General features: G+C 36.3%; 1 protein-coding gene across 2 annotated transcripts; it reads left to right on the top strand.

Moving 5' to 3' along the window:
* Positions 1 to 8,460: 8,460 nt before the first annotated feature.
* LOC128239313 (coiled-coil domain-containing protein 1-like) lies at positions 8,461 to 16,517 on the top strand. 2 transcript variants are annotated; one of them, XM_052955911.1, is made up of 5 exons: positions 8,461 to 9,052; positions 9,528 to 9,671; positions 12,928 to 13,038; positions 13,281 to 14,390; positions 15,265 to 16,517. In XM_052955911.1, exons 1-5 carry the CDS (start codon positions 8,954 to 8,956, stop codon positions 15,271 to 15,273), a joined length of 1,473 nt encoding a protein of 490 aa, XP_052811871.1. In that variant the 5' UTR covers positions 8,461 to 8,953; the 3' UTR covers positions 15,274 to 16,517. The 2 variants fall into 2 exon arrangements, with proteins under 2 accessions (XP_052811871.1, XP_052811870.1); XM_052955910.1 differs by having other exon boundaries at positions 13,281 to 16,517.
* Positions 16,518 to 21,845: the final 5,328 nt, after the last annotated feature.

Genomic DNA, 21,845 nt, shown 5'->3' with positions numbered 1-21,845 from the left:
GGGACTACATGCGGACTATGATTTTCATATTGATTAAAGCCATGCAAATATAAAGGGGATAGTTTAAGATGGCAATACCTTTCACAGAGTGGGCACCATAAGTGGCTTGTTTCGTTTCATTTCATGGTCGTTATTAATTAAAATTGATATTTTTATTAGAAAATCGTCCGTACATTTACTTACAAAACGTTATGTCGGAAATTCCGTGATTGAATTTTCTTCCCGTCAATGTGAGCTGTTAAGTGAAACAGGCTATATCTTTTAGTTAGCTCACTGTGTCAGACACGTTCATTTTGTCAATTAAAAGTGGGGACCAATCCTTTGACATGCTAATGATATTAAATACATTCCAAATATAACCACCGCATGGATCACGCTAGGTTATATTTAACATGCACATGATTTATCACATTGTTCGAAACTTAATGAAAGTCGTTAACATATTTAATTGAACCAAAAAAAATGCTTAATTAAATCCTCAAAATACATATAATTGGAATTATTGTTATATCGATAAAATATAAAATGTGATCGACACTAAAGTAACACAAGAGTAGCGGTTTATTGTCAAGCGGCAGAAATGCCTTTGGCCATTTACAAACATCTTTATTGAATGACCAATACATATCATGTACTGCTAGTCTGGTACACAGGTATGTGCATGTCAGAATGATAATGAAATTGTTATCATTGTATGCATCAGGTGAACACACGGTGAGACGAGCTTGGCAAAGATGACAGGGATGGTTGTTACTTGGATCGCTCATTTTGTCTTTATCTTTGTCTTCTTATATCTTTAATACTTGCGCATTTTCTTGATAGCTTGCTATGTTTTGTGTAACATACAAAACGTGAAAACCGACGTAACTAAATAAATGAAGGTTCATTCTCAAAGTAAGATTAATTCTAAGATAGGGTTTTTGCTTTCTTGCTATGCAAGATTTAGAAAAAGTTAAAGTTATTTCTTACATCTTATGTGTTTTTCTTAAGAAAATCGTGCGAACTAATGAAATCTTACATCTTTCTAACTTAACTTGGGCAGCCAGAATTCCACGTTAGAGGGTGCGTAACTCAGGGGCGTAACCTATTGAATTGCGCCCCTCCCTCAGATCCTAAATTTGTTTGGGTTTAAAGTGTTTGCAGGGGGTGGGGTACTTCCTCAAGAATTTTTTAACAATTTCTAATCCGAAATGGTGCGTATTTTATTACTTTATTCTCCATTCTTTATCTTTGTCTTTGTATATCTTTAATATTTGCGCATTATATAACGGGTACTTCCTCAAAATAATTTTAACAATTTCTAATCCGAAATGGTGCGTATTTTATTACTTTTTTTCTCCATTACTGAAATAAAAGTTGAATAGGACAATTTTATGTTTTTGTTTAATAGGACAATTTTTTTTAATTGTTTTTTTTTGGGGGGGGGGGGGGGGGGGAACGCGCCGGGCTTCAGATAGCCTTTAGACCTACATGTATGTTGAATATCACCTCAGGCGGAGCAGGCAGGGATCTATTAGATACTATACATGTAATTATGCAAATGTGAGTCATAACTCATGAGTGGTCCAGTTGGAGGTTTTGTACATATGTGTACGGCAATGTTAAAAACATTACCCAACAGCGCTTAGTCTATTTTGATAGTTGTCTACTATTTCCAAACGCACGTACGTACGTCTGAGCCGTTATCCTTTCGCAGCGTTGCCTTATTTTACAAATTAAAATATATCAATTTGTTAAAAAGATATTTCCTGCGCATTCAGTTCTGTGCAAAGAAATGTACAAAAAGTTCCAGTGCACCGATTGAATTATGGACAAGTATACTTTTTTCTCATTTATTGTTCACATAGAGTATATATCAGCACACAGTTTTAAATTCTCAACATATGCAACAAATCTATTCCTTTTGTTGGGATACACATGTATACAAATACAATAATACTCACGCACACACACATACTCATACATTCGCATACGCAAGGGCACGCATAAAAACAAACAAACACAAATCAACACACGCGCGTATGTAGACGTAGATAGTAATGTCGCTGAAAATGCTAATATTGCTAAAAACGGCATAAATGTGAATTGCTTTAGTCATAATTTCTGACACGGCAATGCAGATTAATTGGCAAGGGTCTGCATTTCCGACAAACTGTTATATTTCTTATGTCTAACCTCAAGTATAATTTATGAAATATCTTCTGCTGCTAGAAGCAATTTAAACTGACAAAGAAATGTTATGGTCTCATGTGAGTGTGAGTATGAATCATTGCGTAAATCATTTAATTTAATTAAAGTCACCTGCTGAGTACAAAAATAGAACCGTAAAGTGCTTTTATCTGGTCTTATTTGGTTTGAACAAGCTGCATGGGATGATAACAAAAATAGCCCACAATTCAAATTCAAACTTACATGATACTTAATTTAACAAATCCATCATAGACGTATTACATTTTGCGTGATACTAAGTCAAAGATATTCAAGGCATAGGTGTGGGCTCAGTATAGGCTCTTCATCAATACAAAAGTGGATGCAAAAGAAAAAAAAACTTAATCGTTCAAATTTACAATTTTCATTTCAAATTTTGAGGAAGTATCTTTTGCCATCCTTGGCTACTTGTTTTAGTGTGTTGAGAAGTTGATATAAAATTGTTTTACAATGTTTTGCTGGATATTGTTGATTTTCCGTTTGCGTTCAGATAGGAAAGTCTCTTGACACTATGAATATGTTTTCGAGCTAACATGTTCAAGACTACCAAACAATATAGTCTCGCGACTTCTTGATGATATCCTTTTAAATAAGTGTAAATTTAGTGACCTAATTAGCAGCTTACAAAAACGCAAATTACTTTTTTTATAGAAGCAATTTCAACAATTATTTTATATATTGTTTATATTCTTAATCGTTTCTAAAAGGCAGTTGCAGTACAAGTTGTCCTGTAATGGACATATTTGACTTGGAGACAGCTACTTTCTCCGTGTAAGAGCTTGACGAAAATTGGGACGAGGAAGCCTAGACTACCAAGAATCTTGCTGCAGGGGTGGGGGGGGGGGTCAAAGAAGTTAAGTAGAAGGATCACCAGTACCGGTAGTGTTACCATGGAAACATAGTAAAACTGTCTACGTGAACCTACTCATGGACAACTATGTTTCAGTCAAGACAATAAATCATCCTTTGATCTATTGATTGGATTGTTTTACGCACGCACTAGCCTCCTTGATTTAAAACATGCTACTGTATAGCTCGAACCACGAAAACATACCAGTGCTCATTTTACGCCTACAAAAAGTGCAACATGTTGGACAGTTTGTAAAAATCTGACACTTAATTACAATTATACTGCTAAACTGCCTCCGCCTCATCTATCTATTCTAGCCATTCTGTTTTCGATGTATACTGCACAAAGTAGAGCCTACAATGTCCCTTACACGCAGTATTAAACCGAATGAACCTGAGTCTTTAGCCTTGCCTTGTGCGTCAATGATGGCCTGAAGGAAGAAACCGAGGAAGAGGTATCCACCACGACAATCTATATGATGATGATATGTACACTATGAAGCCTGCTGGATACAGGTGTGGTATATACATTAGGGACAGGTACACATAGCGCGAGCGACGGTGGCGTATCAAGACGAAGTTGCACCCTCACACAATTGGTCATAAACACTAATTTATAATGTTTGCCTGTCAGCAATATACATGTAAATCGTACACATTCGAAACACGGCAACCACGGACTTGGTATCTTATGTTTTGACTTCACGCATTAATAGAAAGCCGGCGAAACATTACAAATTGCACGCAAACCAGCTTAAGAACAGTATTAGTATCAGGATGCACGTGTGGTGGGAGCGGAACACGCACAAAATCTCCGCAATATTTGGGAATTGAAATGGGAATTGAAAAACGTCAGACAGGCCCACATAAATGGCTTTTTGTAAATCGTTAAAAAGACATACATACCCACATAAATGAGATTTGAAAATTGTCCGACAGGCCGACATGCCCAAATAAATGAGATTTGAAAAATGTCCGAAAGGCCCACATATATGAGATTTGAAACACGTCCGACAGGCAGACAGGCCCACGTAAATAAGATTTCAAACATGACAAACAGGCCAACACAAATGGGATATTTGAAACACTTCAGACAGGCCCACACGCATGGGATTTGTACAGACAGGCCTAAACAAATGGTATTTGAAACACGTCAGACAGGCCCAAACCAATGGTATAACGTTAGACAGACCCACACCAATGGAAACCGTTAGAAAGACCCATACAAATAAGACTTAAAAAAACGTCAGACAAGCCGATAGGCCAACATAAATGGGGTTTGATAATCAGACATGCCCACATATTCAGAATTTGAAACACCTCAAACAGGCCACACTAAATGTGTTAACGTCAGACAAGCCCGCACAAATGTGATAAATTTAGACAGGCCCACAACAATGTGATAACTTCAGACAGGTCCGCGCAAATCGCACTTGAACGTCAGACAGGCTTATACAAATGGGATAAGAAAAACGTCAGACAGACCCACATAAATTTCACTAGAAAAAACAATACACAGACTAACACACGAATTAGATTTGAAAACCGTTAGACAGGTCCTTACAAATGGAAATTGAAATCCGCCCCGTACACATAAGACTCTACATTTGTTTTAATTTCAAAAAAAAACAAAAAACATAAACAATACAAAGATGTTATTTACGTGAAAACTGGTAATAACTCGTTTACAAAACTCATGTCTTTGTTGCTTGCTATGGCAATGATAAATTGAATGTGGTTATTAAAAATACACGTAAACATAAAATTATTGTCCCACTGAACATAAATAACAAATTCGTTTGTATAAAACATATAATTGAATTACTGTGTTGACAGCTTAATATGCAAACAAGATCAATCCTGTTTACTTTTAGTCCGCGTCTTAATCAAGCAAGAATGATAAAAACGTCAATACTTTATTATAAGCGAAGGTAATTGTATTAAATGTATGACACTATTGGCATGATTTCTGGTCAGCGTTTTTATTGCGTGACATTTTAATAATCGTATTATTTACAATGCATTTACATTCAACACTTTTGAGTAATCAGCAGTGCGCCCGGAAGTTTATTATTATCATTATAAGAATCACATTATTATGTATACATTACGTATATGTTTGCTTATTGAAAGCCCTGCACGAGCCTTCCTAACCAGAAACCTGGTTGACGTAGTAAGTAGGGCTGATTCTTACAAGAACACCTTCTGCATCTTGGAAATAACTTCATTCCAGGTCGAAATGGCCATTTTTTTGTAAATTTCGTTGAAATCTGAGCTTGTACCGTCCCCATTTGTCTATTCGAAATTTGCGAAGCTGCAAAACCTGTCAATGTTATAACGTACTACATATTAAAAGTAATTAATTGCAAAAATACATGGACAACAATTGGTTATATGTTAAGGCACCAGAACGTACTATAACTGTGTTTTTTTAAAAAATAATAATGTTTTTAGGGTTTAACTCGGGGACCAAATCCTCCGACTTGGACTGGACCGATAGCTCCACTGGCGGGATTCGAAGTAAAACAATCAACAAACTGTGTTTTTTTTTTCAACTATGTGTATGGTCTTAACAGCGTTCACTGAAGTAAGAGGTTAGTTACTATTCTATTGCATGTGAGCCAAATCTTGACACACGTACGCTTATATAGACATTGTACTGCAAAATAGGTAACGCACCGTTGGCGTAATGGTCACGAAGTTTACGAAGGAGAACAAGCCGACAACAATGGTGATGATGATGAGCAAGGGGCGTCCAAGCGATAGCGATACCGTCAGGAAGTAGAAGATGAACGACACATTAAGTGTCAACTTCCGTTCCCACTTGCCGATTTGCGGATTGAAGTCCGCGAGTTCATACATATACATGTACTGATTTTACTCGTATCATACAATTTAACGTATGATTATTTTCAGAATGATTCGAAGTTATGTTTTTTGAAACGTAAACTGATAAAGTAATACACAGACGCTACGTGGGTAAGGCACCGACACTAAAGCCACCAAAGTCTTGTTGAATACTACAAACATATTGACCAATGTTTATCCAAAATCATAACGGGAAACGACACCATGTGTGTCGACTTTCACAATTTGTAACAGTTTCATTTAACTAGAGTTATTTTGTCAACACTGAATTATCGATGCTATACATGTATATAAAATTAACAATTCTTTTGGATTCTTTATTTCGACTCAAGCCTCAGCGCCAAGCGTTGACGTCAAGGTGGACTTGTCATACACCCAGCTTGTGCACGTCACTATGGTAGCGTTGGTGTGTGAGTACATTGCACGCGCCGTACAAATGCCGGGTGGACTGAGGGCGGGTTTGTCCGGGTAACACGATCATGGTAAATGTCAGTCTGTATCTCGCAGGAGTCAGAATCCAGGATATAACATATTTAGTACTCATTACTTAATATGTAAGTATTTTTATGTTTTGAACAATGTATGTTTGTATAATGAAGAACATTTTGCACAGATAGTACCCACTGAAGTGAAATTCTTTAATTTGGCAAGTAAAACGAAGTACATGTACAAATTATGTCCTGTGAAAAGTTACAAGTCCTGCTCCTTTTTAAAATAAATTTACCCTTATTTATCTTAAGTCATTTTGTTGTTATGGCGTTAGTTTCATTTCTAACATTCTTACTTCATTAAATTTCAGTATTGTTACATGTTTGATCTTTTCGAAACTTCATAATAAAGAGTAACTCCGGTAGAGAAAACGCTTGAGCGATTTGGAAATTTAAAAATGAATAAAATACTCCTTTGAAATATGCTCGTCACAACAGCTTTTGTTGCGGCACGCAAATCCTGAGCTATTGAAATTGTACCATGTTTCGCTATAAATATCTTCCATGGCAGAGTGTAAGATTATAAGTATCTTCCATGGCCGAGAGTGTAAGGTAGGTTTACCGAGTTTCCGCAAAACGTCCTGCGCGAGGGTCGGGATGAACCTATCTTACACGAGCGGCTATGGTAGATGCCTTTTCTCCCATCTCAGTTAAACAAAATTAAGTTAAAATGTATTTTTTTGCTAGAACTCTTTTGTGCTTAGTGAAAATAATTGCGTACGGATAGGCGATTATTTGTGGTTGTCATGGATATTCGCGCAGTGATTCAGAGTATGTAAATGGTCTGATCGGTCATTAAATAGTTCTAAGAAGAGTGAAGCATTATTTCTTGAAAGGTGCGTGAAAACTGTTTTCTGGTGACATTTGAAGCGAGAAATAATTAACTAGCGTTCTAAATATTGCCACAAGACAAGGTTTCCATGATGCGCTACAGACGACAGTCTTCAACAAGGGAGGTAATTACACTGTGGTGACCATTAAAAGAAGTTCCATCCGGGCATTTTATCTTCGCCCGTGGGCAAGATAAGAATTTCTAGCATGGTTAAATTAATGGATCTACTTATCTGAGGTGGGAGAAAGGTTCATCCCGCCCCGAGTGTATTTTTTGTGGAAACAAGGTTTACCGAGTGCGAGGGTTTGGATGAACCTATCCTACACAAGCAGCCATGGTTGATGCTTTTTCTCCCACCTTAGTCAAACTAAATATAGTAAAATTGTATTTTTTTCGGAAGAGCTCTTTTGTGCGTAGTGAAGATAGTAGTTCCATTCGATTACGTTTTTATCCACGCCGGTGAGCATGATAAGAATTTCCAGCATGCCAAATATTTGGATCTACTTCATCTGGGTAGGGAGAAAGTGAATTCTTTGTTTTTGTCTTTACATTGTAAATGAAAAGTGGAGCTTAAACCCTCGTGAATGAAATTATGCACCCGAGTTGATTTTCAATAACTCGGTATCTGGGTGCCTTAATAAATGCTTATACGCGGGCGTTTAAGGACGAGTTTAAAATTTCAATCAAGATAATTGCGGTCGATGTTTCTGTTTCAACTCATGTTGTTAAGGGCAAAGTTAAATGAATAAAGTTCGGGATAAGTGAATAGCGTTACAATGTATCCGCAAGGTGGTTTATAGAACGGTTACTGCCCATTCTGCTTGATACCGCCCTGATATTGTTGACTCTCTTCCGTTGTTTGGTGTCTTCAGAACCATGTAAGTACACAATGATATAGCTACATTTATGGTATTTTCCCTTTCCACAATGTTACAAAGCTGTCTTTGTTAAGCGGAATGTATAACGTGTATAACGCATATTTGTGTGTGTATTTTTAGCCTGAGCGCGCTGAATATATATAAATGATAAATTGATGATATAATTTTCGAAATCGTGTTTACTGTTCCGAGGCCAACCGCATGCGTTTGTAAATGCTCACCTTTTCTTATTTTAGAAACAATAACCATGCTAACGTAATATGTGTATGACGTTGTAGTCACGCTGAATATGTATATTTAATAACGTTCGCATTTCACTCGTTAGTCGGTTGTCATTTCGTTGACAGGTGAACATTGTCGCCTTATATAATATTGCATTCAGGCAGAAATTCACTTTTCGGGCCCGGCGTCAGAACCAACATATAGCTATCTACGTAGTTCGCTCGGACACTTATTGTTACGTTACTCACTAATTAGCGACTGCAGTAGAGTTATATTTACGTTACTGTTAGGGACACTGGGCACAACAACTTATCCCAGTGTTAGTATAGATTTAAAAACGAAAACTGCAAAGAAAAACGGGGGAAACATTTGATAAAAAATATTAATGATAAAGCTGTAAACATAAACTACAATATTAAAACAAACATCATCGAAGGAATTTATTTTCGTGTACCAAATTATCTGTGAACAAGATTGCACGTGTTTTGCGCCCACTACTGACCGCACGTAAGTAATGGACTGACAACAATAACAGCGCCGGAATTACGTGTACGGGAAACCATCTTCAGTTATAAGTGATCGGACCTGATACCCTGCCACTGTTTGGAATGTTCGGTAGAGAGGAGACCACGGCGTTCAGCAACATGACGTACGAGAAAGGAGCCCTACCTCGTCACGTGGACACCGAGAAGGGATTCAACCTACATGTAAGAGTGATCAAGATTTTATAGAACTTCTGTAATTATAGAATTTGATTCGATTTTTAACATGCTGGAGCAAATAAATAACGGCTAAACAAATTTTACTGTATCTCCTCCACCCCCTTTTGAATTCAGCAGGGTTTCAGGACAAACCGTACCATTTGAATACGAAAATGCTTTAGCGGCGGAAACATAATATTTTATTATTTATCTTATAATCAGTTTCCCAACCCGGAAAAATATATCGAAATATCGTTTAACACGAAGTAAGTATCTATTATAAACATACATTCCTTTAATAACGGCATTCTCTTTGCTTTTAACATTTTTGTTTCAATCTTCTATCACTATTTATTGTTTGGTGGAATATCAAAATTGTCTAATCTTTTCAATTCATTATATTCCATTGTATATAATATTTCAAGTTATCCCAAAATTCAAGCGCTTGGATTTTAATGTGACTTTCTTTCCTCCCATGCAGGACGCCATCTTGAAGGCGAACGCGCGGACAAAACAATGGATCGCGTACTCGGTAGTGGCCGGAAGTGTGATCGTGCTGGCCGTTTCCGGTCTCCTCGTTGGTCTTTATCTCAACGGCAACCTCAACAGGCAGCAGCAGACACTCGTAAGTAATTAGTATTTTAATTAAGTCCTGACCTTCATCAGCGCCAACGAGTAACCCAGAGCAAACTATTGTTGTCTGTTTAGCGCAGTGGTTAGCGCACTTGCTTCCCACCTGGGTGCTTGTGAGTTTGGTTTGTGGTCACTAAGCTGGACAAGTGGGTTTCCTCCGGGTACTCCGGTTTCCCCCACAACACAAGACCACATATTCGCGTAATCGTGTCAACGCGAGTGATTAATATAGTGTTGTAATAACTTGAGTCACAATCGTTATAAACTAAATACGTTTAAACCTCAAAAAATATTGAGCGCCAGTATATTCGTTTTTTGAACAGTTTTCAACCATAGGTGGCAATATTTATCAGGAATTGTGAAAGGTTTGGCACCAATGATTATACGTTCATTTTTGTCACCAAAAATAGTATCGCCTCAGATTCGATACCTATACTGAATGCACCGTGAGAGTATAAGTTTTGGAAGTTTCAAAGAGAACAATTATGAGCCTACTTAACAGATTGTACTTCATATTTGACTGATTGCTGTTTACTTTTACCGTTGTACGTTTAATCGATAAACGCTCGTAAACAGGTATCATATATTGCAGTTTTGCCTACGCACAAATGTTTATAAACTGCTCCAATTTTCGTACTAATTTAATTGAGCGTATCAATTAAACATGAAATTTAATAATACATTTGTAGAAAATAATGGTACGAGCTCAAATTTTAATTTCTTGATTTTTTTAATGGTATGAGTTTTAAAATATGTTTGTCGGAATTTCTCTATTGTACCAGATGCATAATTGCTTTCATTGCTAAGGTTGTATCACTATCAAATCAATACCTTCTGGAATGCAAAGAAAGAGAACGTTAACTTGTGTAAAAGAGACATGTTGACAACGGTATGAATCACGCAGGTGTATTCGTTAGACACGCACATTGGTCATTATCTGTATTGTCCATATTAATATTATGCACAACCCACATTAATGTTCCATGTAACTTGACAATCAACTATGGATGATTTATGGTCAATACGTCATTGCTTTATGACAGTGGTCAGCGAATGTCCAACTGTGTATTGAGTCGTACAGGTCATCGAAATTAACACAGTTTATGGAAAACTGTTTTCAATTTTCTTAGCTGGTCATCTGTCTAAACATATTAACTCAGCTCAATGACATTCATAGAAAAATACTCGTCATTATCATCATAATAAAAAGTATTATTATAGCGTTTCTACGAATATGTGATATCAAAGTGGATGGTGAAGTGAGTGTTTTTTGTTACTTGGACCCGCCGAGTCCACGAACCGATTTTTATTGTTATTTTGGGGGAAATTAAAGAGAGAGTTGAATACATATCGTTTTTCCTTTACGCTTGACAACGTCTTATAACGATAGTTTTTATTCGCTTTTTGGTAAATTTCAATTACATTTCAGCATTTATAAAACGGAACTTAGATTTGACAACAAATTTCAGACTGATGATTTTGTTTACCGCTGTTTATTAAACGAAAAGAAAACTGTCATTTTAAATTAACTTGTAATTTGAACATTTTTTTTTAAACCACATCAATACTACTATTATATTTTACTGGTTTAAACTTGAAAAAATAAAACGTTGGGAACACCCAAGGGATACACTACTTATAACCAAAGTAGTGTGCTTTTTATTTAATTAATTGTTTGTTCCAACCTCTTGATGATTAAATTAATCCTTCTGTTATCCATCAGACAGGACAGAATACAGGGAACATGAATGGTGTCTTTGTTGTGTTTTTGTAATAACGGCCAACCAGAAGTACAAAGATATTTAATAAATGTCATATTAACATCGTAATCTGTCATTTTACTCAAAGGAAATGATTAATTAAAGTTATAAGTATATCACGATATGACGTTTCGTACTGTGATTCATTTTTTTCTTTGACTTTTGATCTAAAAAAGAGACCGACCCGAACCAAATATTGTCATTGTTGAAGTTTAAGGTAACACACCCCTAATGAAAACCTCCACTTGAAACTCTTTAATTTTAATGCTTTAGCCCATGTTGTAAAGCACAACACTACAAATCTTTTGAGGGTTTCGAGGTAGTGGTTCGAACCCAGCCAGAAGCACAAATATTTTTTTTTAATCTTCTTCTCTTGTTTTCATTAGCTGCTATTCCTTTTACAGAAGTTAATATTTTATTTTCATTAAAAAGTAATTAAATACATTTCTACACATAAATATTAGCTTCTGTGAAGATTTTGTAACGTGCAGGCACGGCTGAAATAGGTGGTAGGGAATTACAAGCTGTATTTCTTTTTAAAAAGAGACAGTAAAACATTTTGATTTTTGGCATAATGCTCCCAAAAGATTAAATATAATCATTAATAAAGAACATGTCATGAGTATTTCTCGAACTTGTTGATTTTGCTTTTAAACGTCGATGTTCCAATTTTACGCGGTCAACACAGTATGTTAAAATTGAATTACCATATGGCTATTTCAGTACAGTATGATAATATTTGTTGGTGATGTGATCAATAATGTATTTTTTTCTGAAAGCAAATATATTTCTTGTTACTCTGATACTAAATTATTACCAAAATATTGAAAATAAATTAAATAAAGGATTCTTCTTGTCTCTCAGGTGAAGTCGTTTTTATCGACAATTCTGAAATTGGAGTAGGGTAATTCAAATTTAAATACAATTGTTATTTGACGGTAAATTTCTTTTTTTTGTTTTTGAATCCAGGAAATGATACACATTAAGAAATTATCAAGCTGATCATAGTTTGAGATGGAGCCCACCAGCGGTGTGCTTACTTAAATACTAGACATTTGTTGCACTAGCGGATTAAAAATTGTTAAAGAGAAGTTCTTATGGTAGTATACCAGTCTTCACCATTAGACATAATATTCTTAAGAGATGTCCCTGCACAGTTGTGCCACTAAAGTACACCACCTCTTACATCAAATCTTGTATCCAACCTTTGTTGTTAATGAAGTTGCTTTTGTTGTTGTCATTGTCACGATATTGAAATCATATCTTTTATGTGTGTCGCATTTAATCGCAAATTGGCAATTCCTGTCATGTACTATCAATACAACAATACAAATGTATTCTTATTCATTTAGCCTTAGCTATTATCGAATGATCATTCATATTTTATTTTTTCTACATGCTATTTCAATCAGAACATTTAACTAATACCTTAACCACCACCACCACCCTCATCACTACTACAGTGCATTTCTGAACTAATCATTCCAGCTGGAGGCCGGAGAGGCTGGAGCTTCTTTAGGCGGACGGGACGCCTTGACCGGTGGAGCCATGGGAGGGAATGGCGGCAAGAAAAGTCTGGACGGCAGTCTCGGAATATTGGTATGGTTTTCTGAATGTGTAAACTAAAAAATAAAAATATATTACTTAAGATAAAATTACCGTGAAACACTGTAGGAGAGAAGCAAAAATATTTTGACGATTATAAATGTAAAAATTGTGTTGTTTCAATGTATTTGATGGACTTGAATAATGTTTTAACTAACAATCTGTGGCTAGACGTAGGAAAGACAGTTGTTATAAACCAAAATATAACTGGAACACTATTTTCGCTTGTTATTCAGGGCGTGCTGGCACCGACAAAAGCGCCACCGATAGACCCAGGCCTTTTGATGTTGGCATCCGACACAGATCTTGTGGATAACGTGCAAGATACAATAAGTGACATTGTGGAGGCGCCGGCAGAAGCAATCTCGGATATGGCAGAAAATATACAAGACGCGATGGAGAACGTACATGATAGAAGAAATGACATTGCAGAGGATGCGTCTAATAATATGCAAGATATGATAAGTGACCTTACAGAAACACTGGGGGAAGGTCCATCAGATTTCCTTGATGATCTGAGTGACGGGCTCTCTGACGCTGTCGAAGATGCGTCGGAGGCGTTTTTTGAAAATCCTTTAGAAAATGTACAGGAAACTATGGAAGACGCCCTGGAAACTGCGAACGACAGAATTGAAGATATGTCAGAGGGAATGGAAGAATCTGTTGAAAATCTTCAGGAAACATTGAGTGAATTAACTAATACTGATATGTCAGATGAAGTTGAGGATGTCATAGAAGATGTACTTGATCAAGACACTGAACAGGATGATGATAACGATAGCTTGGAGGACTTTATTGATGTCGATGACAATAATGATGCTCTCGACGATACAGACGTTCCCGATTTTATAGAAAACATGCAAGAAAGACTTGAAGATATGGTTGATAATGATAATAACGACGACGAATCACATGATGGCGTAGACGACGGAAATTACGACGATGCCGATGATACATTCTCTGACATCCTTGATGACTTCGGGAGTAAAGGTGCCGACATTGTAAATGATGATCGTGATTCAACTTTCGAAAACTTTTTTGGCGATTTAGATAGCGATACAGATGGTAACAATTTGTTAAATTTCGGTAAATTTTTTGACAACGCACAAGACAAAGTCAGTAACAGTGTTCAGGCAATAAGCGATGGCGTTGGCGATGCAATAGATAATATAGATGATACAGTAGAGAAATTAACGGATATGCGCGCTGACACTGTAGGTGAAATAATGTCAGATCATGCAGATGCGGCAGAAGACATGGTTGATTCATTTACCAACCCAGCAGAAATACTTGGTTCTATAGTTGATTCCGCCTCTAGCTCATTGGAAAACATTGCAGAACACGTGGTAAGCCCCTTAAGTGATCGGGATGATGACATATCGGACAGCATGATTGGAATGAGTTTTAACACCAATTTCAATGTACCAAACAGCATGTCAAATTTTGCAGACACCGCTCGTGATATACATAATCCTGTTAGCAATATATTTGGTATCATGGCAAACAGCATGGGTGATATTGATACGTCTGATTTCAATGTACACGATAGCATATCAAATTTTGCAGACACTGCTAGAGATTTGTTTAATCCATTTCAAGATACAATTGGAAATGTTGCTGACAGCATGGGTGACATTGGTAATATGGCAAGCGAGGGGGTTTCTTCGTTTACAGACCATTTAGGTTCGTTCGGGGAATCTTTGTTAGGGGACGACGATGGTGAAGCAGATTGATTTCCGGACTCGTCAGAAGAATTTGAGGATATGGTGTCACACATGGGCTGTCATTCGAGCGAAATTATGAACTCGGATAACGGAATGATTGATGACTTCTAATATATATTTTTTTGTTTTTAAACAATCTGTGATTATATACACGATATACTAAATACAAACCTGCATGAAAACATAGGGGCACGCTGATATACCATTTCTTATGCATAGACGCTAGCAACACGAACTAGCATTGGTATGCACGCCACGCCAATAATTATAGCCCTAGCACTGGCACTGGCCGCTTAAGCATACTGCAGAATTTATGCATTAATTTTATCTTCGCAATTGAGCGATCATCTATTTTCGTTTCTTTTATTTCAGTATAATTCTTTGCATAATAGCTTGCTTTCGACGTACTGTTCTACACTGCATGTCTGCATATTTTCCTGTTTCTTATCATAAATGATTTGGTAAGGCTTCTACTGTATAATTGGTTTTTTTGTAGATACCGTAGGAAAGGATAAGAGCGAGGGAAAAAGTGAAATCGATGAAGATGATGAATTAATAACTGAAGCGATGCAGAAACTAAAAGATTTGACAATAGATTTTGAAAATATTTCCTTTAGTAATGACACAAAGCGTAATGGCGGTCAAGAGAGCAAACATAAACAGTTACCCGACATAAGTAAAAAGGATAGCTATTTTAGTAACAATAATAATAAATCAGGTTTAAGAAATTTGTTCAAAAAAACAAATACAAACGCATTTTCACATAGACTGAGTCGCATGGGTGAACTACAAGAAAAAAGTCAAGCTGCCGATAGGCCGCTGTCACTTAACTCACGACGGACTGATGATTTACACACAGTTGACCTTCCTCTTCCGGATATTTCTTCTACACTACTCTCTGCTGTTGAACGGTTAAGCGCTCAAAGTATCTCAAAAGGCACTTTTAGAAATCTGGACCTAAACATAGACTTAGGCGGCTGGTCTTCGTTATTAGGTAATATACTGGCGCCGGCCGGCAACACCGTTGATCCGTTGACAGGGCTGGTTCAGGACATTGCACCGCTGTTCCACACCCGTCCCCCTCCTGACCTTTCACAGCAGAACTACAACCTTGGACAGCTCTGGTAACACTGCCATGTTTAGTGTTGGACATCAAAGGCGACCATTTTGTTTCATTATTTTATATTTAAATGTAAAATGATATTTTTGAAGGTTCTGATAATAATATTTCACGACCTTTTACGTTGCCCAACAAAAATATATATTATCTTTCATCATGTTTGACAAGCTTTGTGTATCATACACTCATTGTAACTAATGCTTCACTGTATACGCTGGTTGTATTGGCAGAGTTGAGATTCTTTAGAACAAGTGCTTTTCGAACAACATAAACAACGCTGAATTTTAATGCCCGCGTGCAGATTTACTTGCGAGGGGATTTCTTTTGCTTTACCCAAATATATCTAAGTGCTAAGTTTTTATGAAGCAAAATGTGATATCTGTTTGTCCATTTATTTCACATGGAACACCTAAATAACGAAACCTATATTTTATGTAATTCATCACAGTAGGAGCATCATTACGTGTGACATCACGTAGAGAAACCAGTCAGGAATTGCGTTTGAGTTTGATTTTAATGTCAACCAAGATTCTATATAAATTAATGAATTGTTATCTCTTCACGTTTTATTTGAGATATTTGTATGTGTTTTTACTGTAAACGATTTTGAAAATAAAGTGTGCTGGTCACAGTTTGTTGTTTTATAATTGATAGTCAAACAGTACAGTAAGTTTTTAGTAAGAATACATTGGCCGTGTCGAGGGGGTACCCCACTTAGTTAACTTTCATTATTTTAGTTATTTTGTTATTTATAACAGAGCATAACATACCATATTTCAAACACGTACACTTTAAATATTTGTGTTACATTTATATATCATCATAACAACTATACAATGCAGCGAGTGACATTAAAAATATTATAATGAACTGAAAATATTGCTATTGTAAATTATTAATATATGGTGCAATAATATTGTATGATTGTCGTTTACATACACATGCTATAACAGTCATTATATATATGACTTACTTATATAAAGTATGACATATCTAAATATTAAGTTTAACATGACATTAATATTTTGAATGTTAACATAACACATTAATTATAACGATGCAGAGATAAATATTCTGTGTTATATATTCAGCAGGTATAGCGAATGTTCAATGCTTCCAATTTACTTTTTTATATAACAGCTGGACAATATTAAATATACTAGGTCTAACTCTGTCAGAACGCTTTATATAATTCCATCTTAACAGAAAATATGGTGTACACTACAAATTAAAGTGATACTCGCCTTCTAATCAGCACCTATTTGGCAATGACGCAAGTTTCTTTCTTGTCTATCATACCACCACTGCCATGAATTCATAAATAATGTGATCATATATCTTATTTTGTTTTAGCAATTTTAAGATGTCTTGGCGCGATATTGTCTGAATAAGATTCAAATTTCAAAGAAGATTTAATTTAGCTATACACAGTTGAAACACCATTTCCATTGATATTTCCTTGCCGTTGTTGTGAATATTCGTCCATAAAAAATACAAAAATAGGAAAAACACCATACATAATAAAAACCATATTGTGTGAGAAGGTTGTGATCATAACCAGTTTTTATCATTATCTAACATAACATATTCTATGACCGATTGTAAAACTATATTATCATTTTTCTTAAGTTTAAACCAGTATTTTAAAATACGTACGTGTCTATTAATACGTTACGGGATTCATCCTAAACAGCAGCGATTGAATTTGATTGTCTTACACCAGGTATAGCTTTGCAAAGTCTCAAATGCACTCTCTCTAACTGTGTAGGTCTTGTATATGCCCGTCTTGCACATCTGTATGTAATTATATAATGTTATTAATTAGGTGATTTCATATTGGCCTAGTTATTTGTCCCGTAAGGGCGAAGGCAAATACAGCTGACCGAGGACAAATAACTGGGCCAATATGAAATCACCTAATTAATAAGTATTTCATTAATTAACTATTACTATTTTGGTTAAAACATTCTTATAACTTACCTTTAGTACACTGAAGATGTATTTATCCCTTATTCATTCATGGTGTCTGCTTTTCTAGACTTGACTTTGCTGATTTTGACATGCATCCTTATAGTTGCATTGCACATACTTAGGAATAAATCACTGTACATTGTAAGGAATCATGTTTTTTCGTCTTAATTTTATAAATCGTTTGCCAAAACGTCAAATGTTTAAATGTTTCACCTTCGTTGTCCATTTTGTCGGTGTACAAAATCATAATAGTCGTAAAATCCACCAACGGGATAAATACAACTGTTATATCAAACCGTACAAAGTGGTTCAATCATTTAATAGGTTCAAGTATTCCAAAGAGGTTTATACGAAGCACAAAAATTTCAAAACAGACGGAAACGGAAAACAAAATGGCTACCTTTAAAAATAATTTCCAGCGAATTTCTCATATAAGGCGAGTTTCGACAGCCAATGAAAATGGCTCATTTCTCAAATCCTATATTAGGCGAGTTTTATAGCCAATCAAGACGGAGGAAACTCATATTAGCCGAGTTTAGTTGATATTTGCCGAGTTTGGTTGATATAGAGCGAGTTCAGGCATATATTGTCTTAAATTGTCTGGTATTGATACCGCAATTGTCTCTGTATCTCGTCAAATACGTAATAGTTGATTAATAATAATTGATACAAAGGCATCATATAACCGCAATGCTACGTTATTTTACAGCAATACCTTAAATGTGACAAAAAAGAATTCAGTGCTTTTAAACCTTCACCATACAGAGGTTATATATCAAAATTAACATTACCGGTGTAATTCAGTGTAAAGCCTAAATAGTTAACAATTTCTACTTGTTCCTTTTTCTCCAGTGGTACATTAACATTATTTGCATTTTGCGAAAGAAAGTGTCCACAAAAATCGTTAGACCCATAACGTTTTATTTTTTTATGAAACGTTTGATTTTAAAGCTCTGCCTTTCTTTGACACAGTTGTTTTTCAATCGAATTAATTCAACTCTGTCTCGATCACTTTGTGAATTCTGATATACAAACGAGACATTTTGTATAAGGTCTTAGCGCTTCTACATTCTGGTCGAACCATTTCGCAGAATCAGTTATAATGTTGTAGCGTTCCGATATCATGTACACCCTTCCACTTGCAATCTAGGAATACCACCGAATTGGTATTATCCACATATGTTTGCACTGGAGTACCAACTACTGAGTACTTTTTATACATATATTTGACCTTTCGGAAGAACCCCGTCTATGCCTTACACTGACTGATAACCTGCCTTAGTGGGCACTATGTCGAATTATGTAAGCTCGCTGTATAGATTCTCTTGCCTATTTACAGCTGAATGATGATCATTTTGAGAAGTTCTCCTTAATAAACTACCGAGTACTGGTAATATATATATATATATATTTGGGTTCTCTCATCCTTGCACATGAATATGATGCTGAAAAGCTTCGATTTAGCTTTCAACAGCTACATTCAGTCATTTAATAACTTCACAGTCTTGTGAAAGTTCTATCTTTACTATTGAAAACCTCCCCCCTAAATTGTAAACAATTAAATATATCATTATATTAGAGCGCAAATGTTGTATCCCCATAATTTAAATAGAAAGTTCTCTCTCTCTTTCTCACTGAGACCTTAAGTAAAAATATTCTTAAATAATACTTTAATTCCATTGAAATTGATTATAAAGAATTTAATCAATGTAATTCTATTGTGAATTTTGATAAATATACCAAAAATTTACTTTGAAATGGGAATTCAGCTTGTTGCTGTGAAAAAATGGCTGCCAGAGTCCTTGGTCGTCTGCAAGCTCGAGCTTATATACTAGAGCCGAAGGAACATAAGAAATTGTTCCTTCGGTGAAAAAGTGTGAGTTTACGTAAAAATAGAACGTTTACCACTGCTTCAATTCAAACAGTGCAAACATTATGAAAATAAACGAAATGTTTTCTAAAATTTTGTGTATGAATAAGGGAATTTCTAAATTACATGACTGCCACAAAGGCACATAAATCATTCAAGATGGCTGCCCCCATACAGAAGAACTTGCTCTTTTAAAATTATTCGAAAAAAGGGGTACATATAACTCATGGCTGAATACAAATGAGTTATATTTATGTTATAAACTGTTGTTATAACTTTTAAGGATAATATGGATGTTGTCATAACATATTACAAATGAAACGGCTTTGTTTACATGTTAAACATAAAAATACAAACATATACATCATTTATGAATAACGAAGATTTGTTGAAAATTTGGGGATATTACAACTCCCCCTTCTTAAGTTAAAGGTCCTCCTATAACAATCGAACATTTAAATAGTAAACAACTAATAGAAACATACTCATAGAAAAAGTGTATGGGCGCCTTTAAACAAGTTTACAAAAGTAATATTTTTGAAATATTTGTCATTTTTTTAAACATAAAAATGAGTATCAATTGTTTATTTAACACCTTGTTTTTACAGTGGGGTCTACCCCAGTTTTCCTTGTTGGAGGGGCTTGGATGGTATTTCCTCTTGGGAATACGCCAGACTGGACATCTGGTGTCTCTTCCCTGCCAGGATTATCGGCCATGAGGAAAGAAAGGGGACCCCTCCCTCGTCGTTTGCTGGGGGTAATCCTGGTGTGGCTGCTGGGCTGACTTCTCCAAAAGATCAAAAGGGGATCTGTGTGCCAAATTCATTTTTCTTGTTTGTGAGCTAAAACTTTGATAGGCTAGTTGTGAAGTAGGATTGTCTGCATCTGCTGAAGGTGTATTCTGAGCAAGCCTTGGCTTCAGATATTGATGGTCAAAGTATGAGATTCATCCAGTGATGGTTTTTAACAGGCTTGCCTGCTCAGTGATGGCCTTAGTATTGTCTTCCACTGCTTTCGACATTGTTTCCATGGCTTCGGCCATCTTAAGTATAGAGTCATCCCCACTGGAGGAAGAGTCCCTGGATGAAGAACTGTTCCGACTCTCTAGGGCTCTGCATTCTTCCCTCGTGGGTCAGCTCCTCCAGAACATTCTCCACGGGAACCAGCTATGGAGCAGAAACACTGTACTGGCAGCTAATCAGCCATGTCAGTTGGTGAGTGCTGAACTGGGCTCGCATTGGGCGTTAGCTTGAGCTTGGCTTCCTGACAGAGAGTTGCGAGGGATATTTCCTGTCCAAAGTCCAAAGATTTGACTCATTGCACTGAGCATATCCCTATGGTTTCCTAAATTTGGAAGAATAAGGGTGGACGACGGTGCAATTGGGTCAGACGTTTGCGCTATATTTGGCTGCTCACTTTGCCAAGACTCCACTGGTTGAGCCACTAGTGGGACAAGCTGACATGTCGAATTGGCCTCATCCTTTTGAGTACTGTAGCCTCTGTTGATGCACTCAAAGATCTAACATCAAAGGTGCTTTGACCATCATCTTCCACTGTTGCAGAGGCCTGCGCCAGTATATCGGGCTCACATCCCTCTATTCCGCACAATGCCATTTCGTGCTCACCGATCTCGTCGGCATTTTCATGATCTACATAAATTGTGGTTTGCACACAATGGCACTTTTTGGTATTTTTTCCCCTTTAAGAGGTATCTGGAAATATACACTCGTGAGATCAAAAGTGCTGAATAACGCGGAATCAGCAACTGCATCTAGGCAATTCTGTATTCTAGGAAGGGGCAAGCCATCAGGTTTTACTAGAGCATTTACCTTCCTGTAATCAATACAAGGGCAAATTTGACCATTCTTTTTATTTACAACCACAATTCGGCATGCCCAAGGGGGTGTACTTTTCTGGATCACCCCTTTATCTAGCAAATCTTGAATTGCCTTCTTTTCGTCCTTGGCATAAGCCATGGGTACTCGCCTTGGAGCTTGTTTGACAGGAGGGGCATTACCAGTATTAATTGAATGGTCTGTTAAATGAGTCAACCCAAGGTCAAGGTCATCCTTTGAGAATACATTTTTGAATCTGTTTAGTACGTGTTTTACTTCTT

This window comes from Mya arenaria, chromosome 6, assembly GCF_026914265.1.
Source record: "Mya arenaria isolate MELC-2E11 chromosome 6, ASM2691426v1".
In the NCBI taxonomy this organism is placed as follows: domain Eukaryota; kingdom Metazoa; phylum Mollusca; class Bivalvia; order Myida; family Myidae; genus Mya; species Mya arenaria.
The sequence above is the reverse complement of the archived record's forward strand: the minus strand, read 5'-3'. Positions and strand labels throughout refer to the sequence as shown.

Coding starts and splice junctions, on each gene's coding strand:
- LOC128239313 (XM_052955910.1), top strand. CDS start 8,954: ATGTTCGGTAGAGAGGAGACCACGGCGTTCAGCAACATGACGTACGAG. Junction 9,672..12,927: donor ACAGGCAGCAGCAGACACTC/GTAAGTAATTAG, acceptor TAATCATTCCAG/CTGGAGGCCGGAGAGGCTGG. Junction 13,039..13,280: donor ACGGCAGTCTCGGAATATTG/GTATGGTTTTCT, acceptor CTTGTTATTCAG/GGCGTGCTGGCACCGACAAA.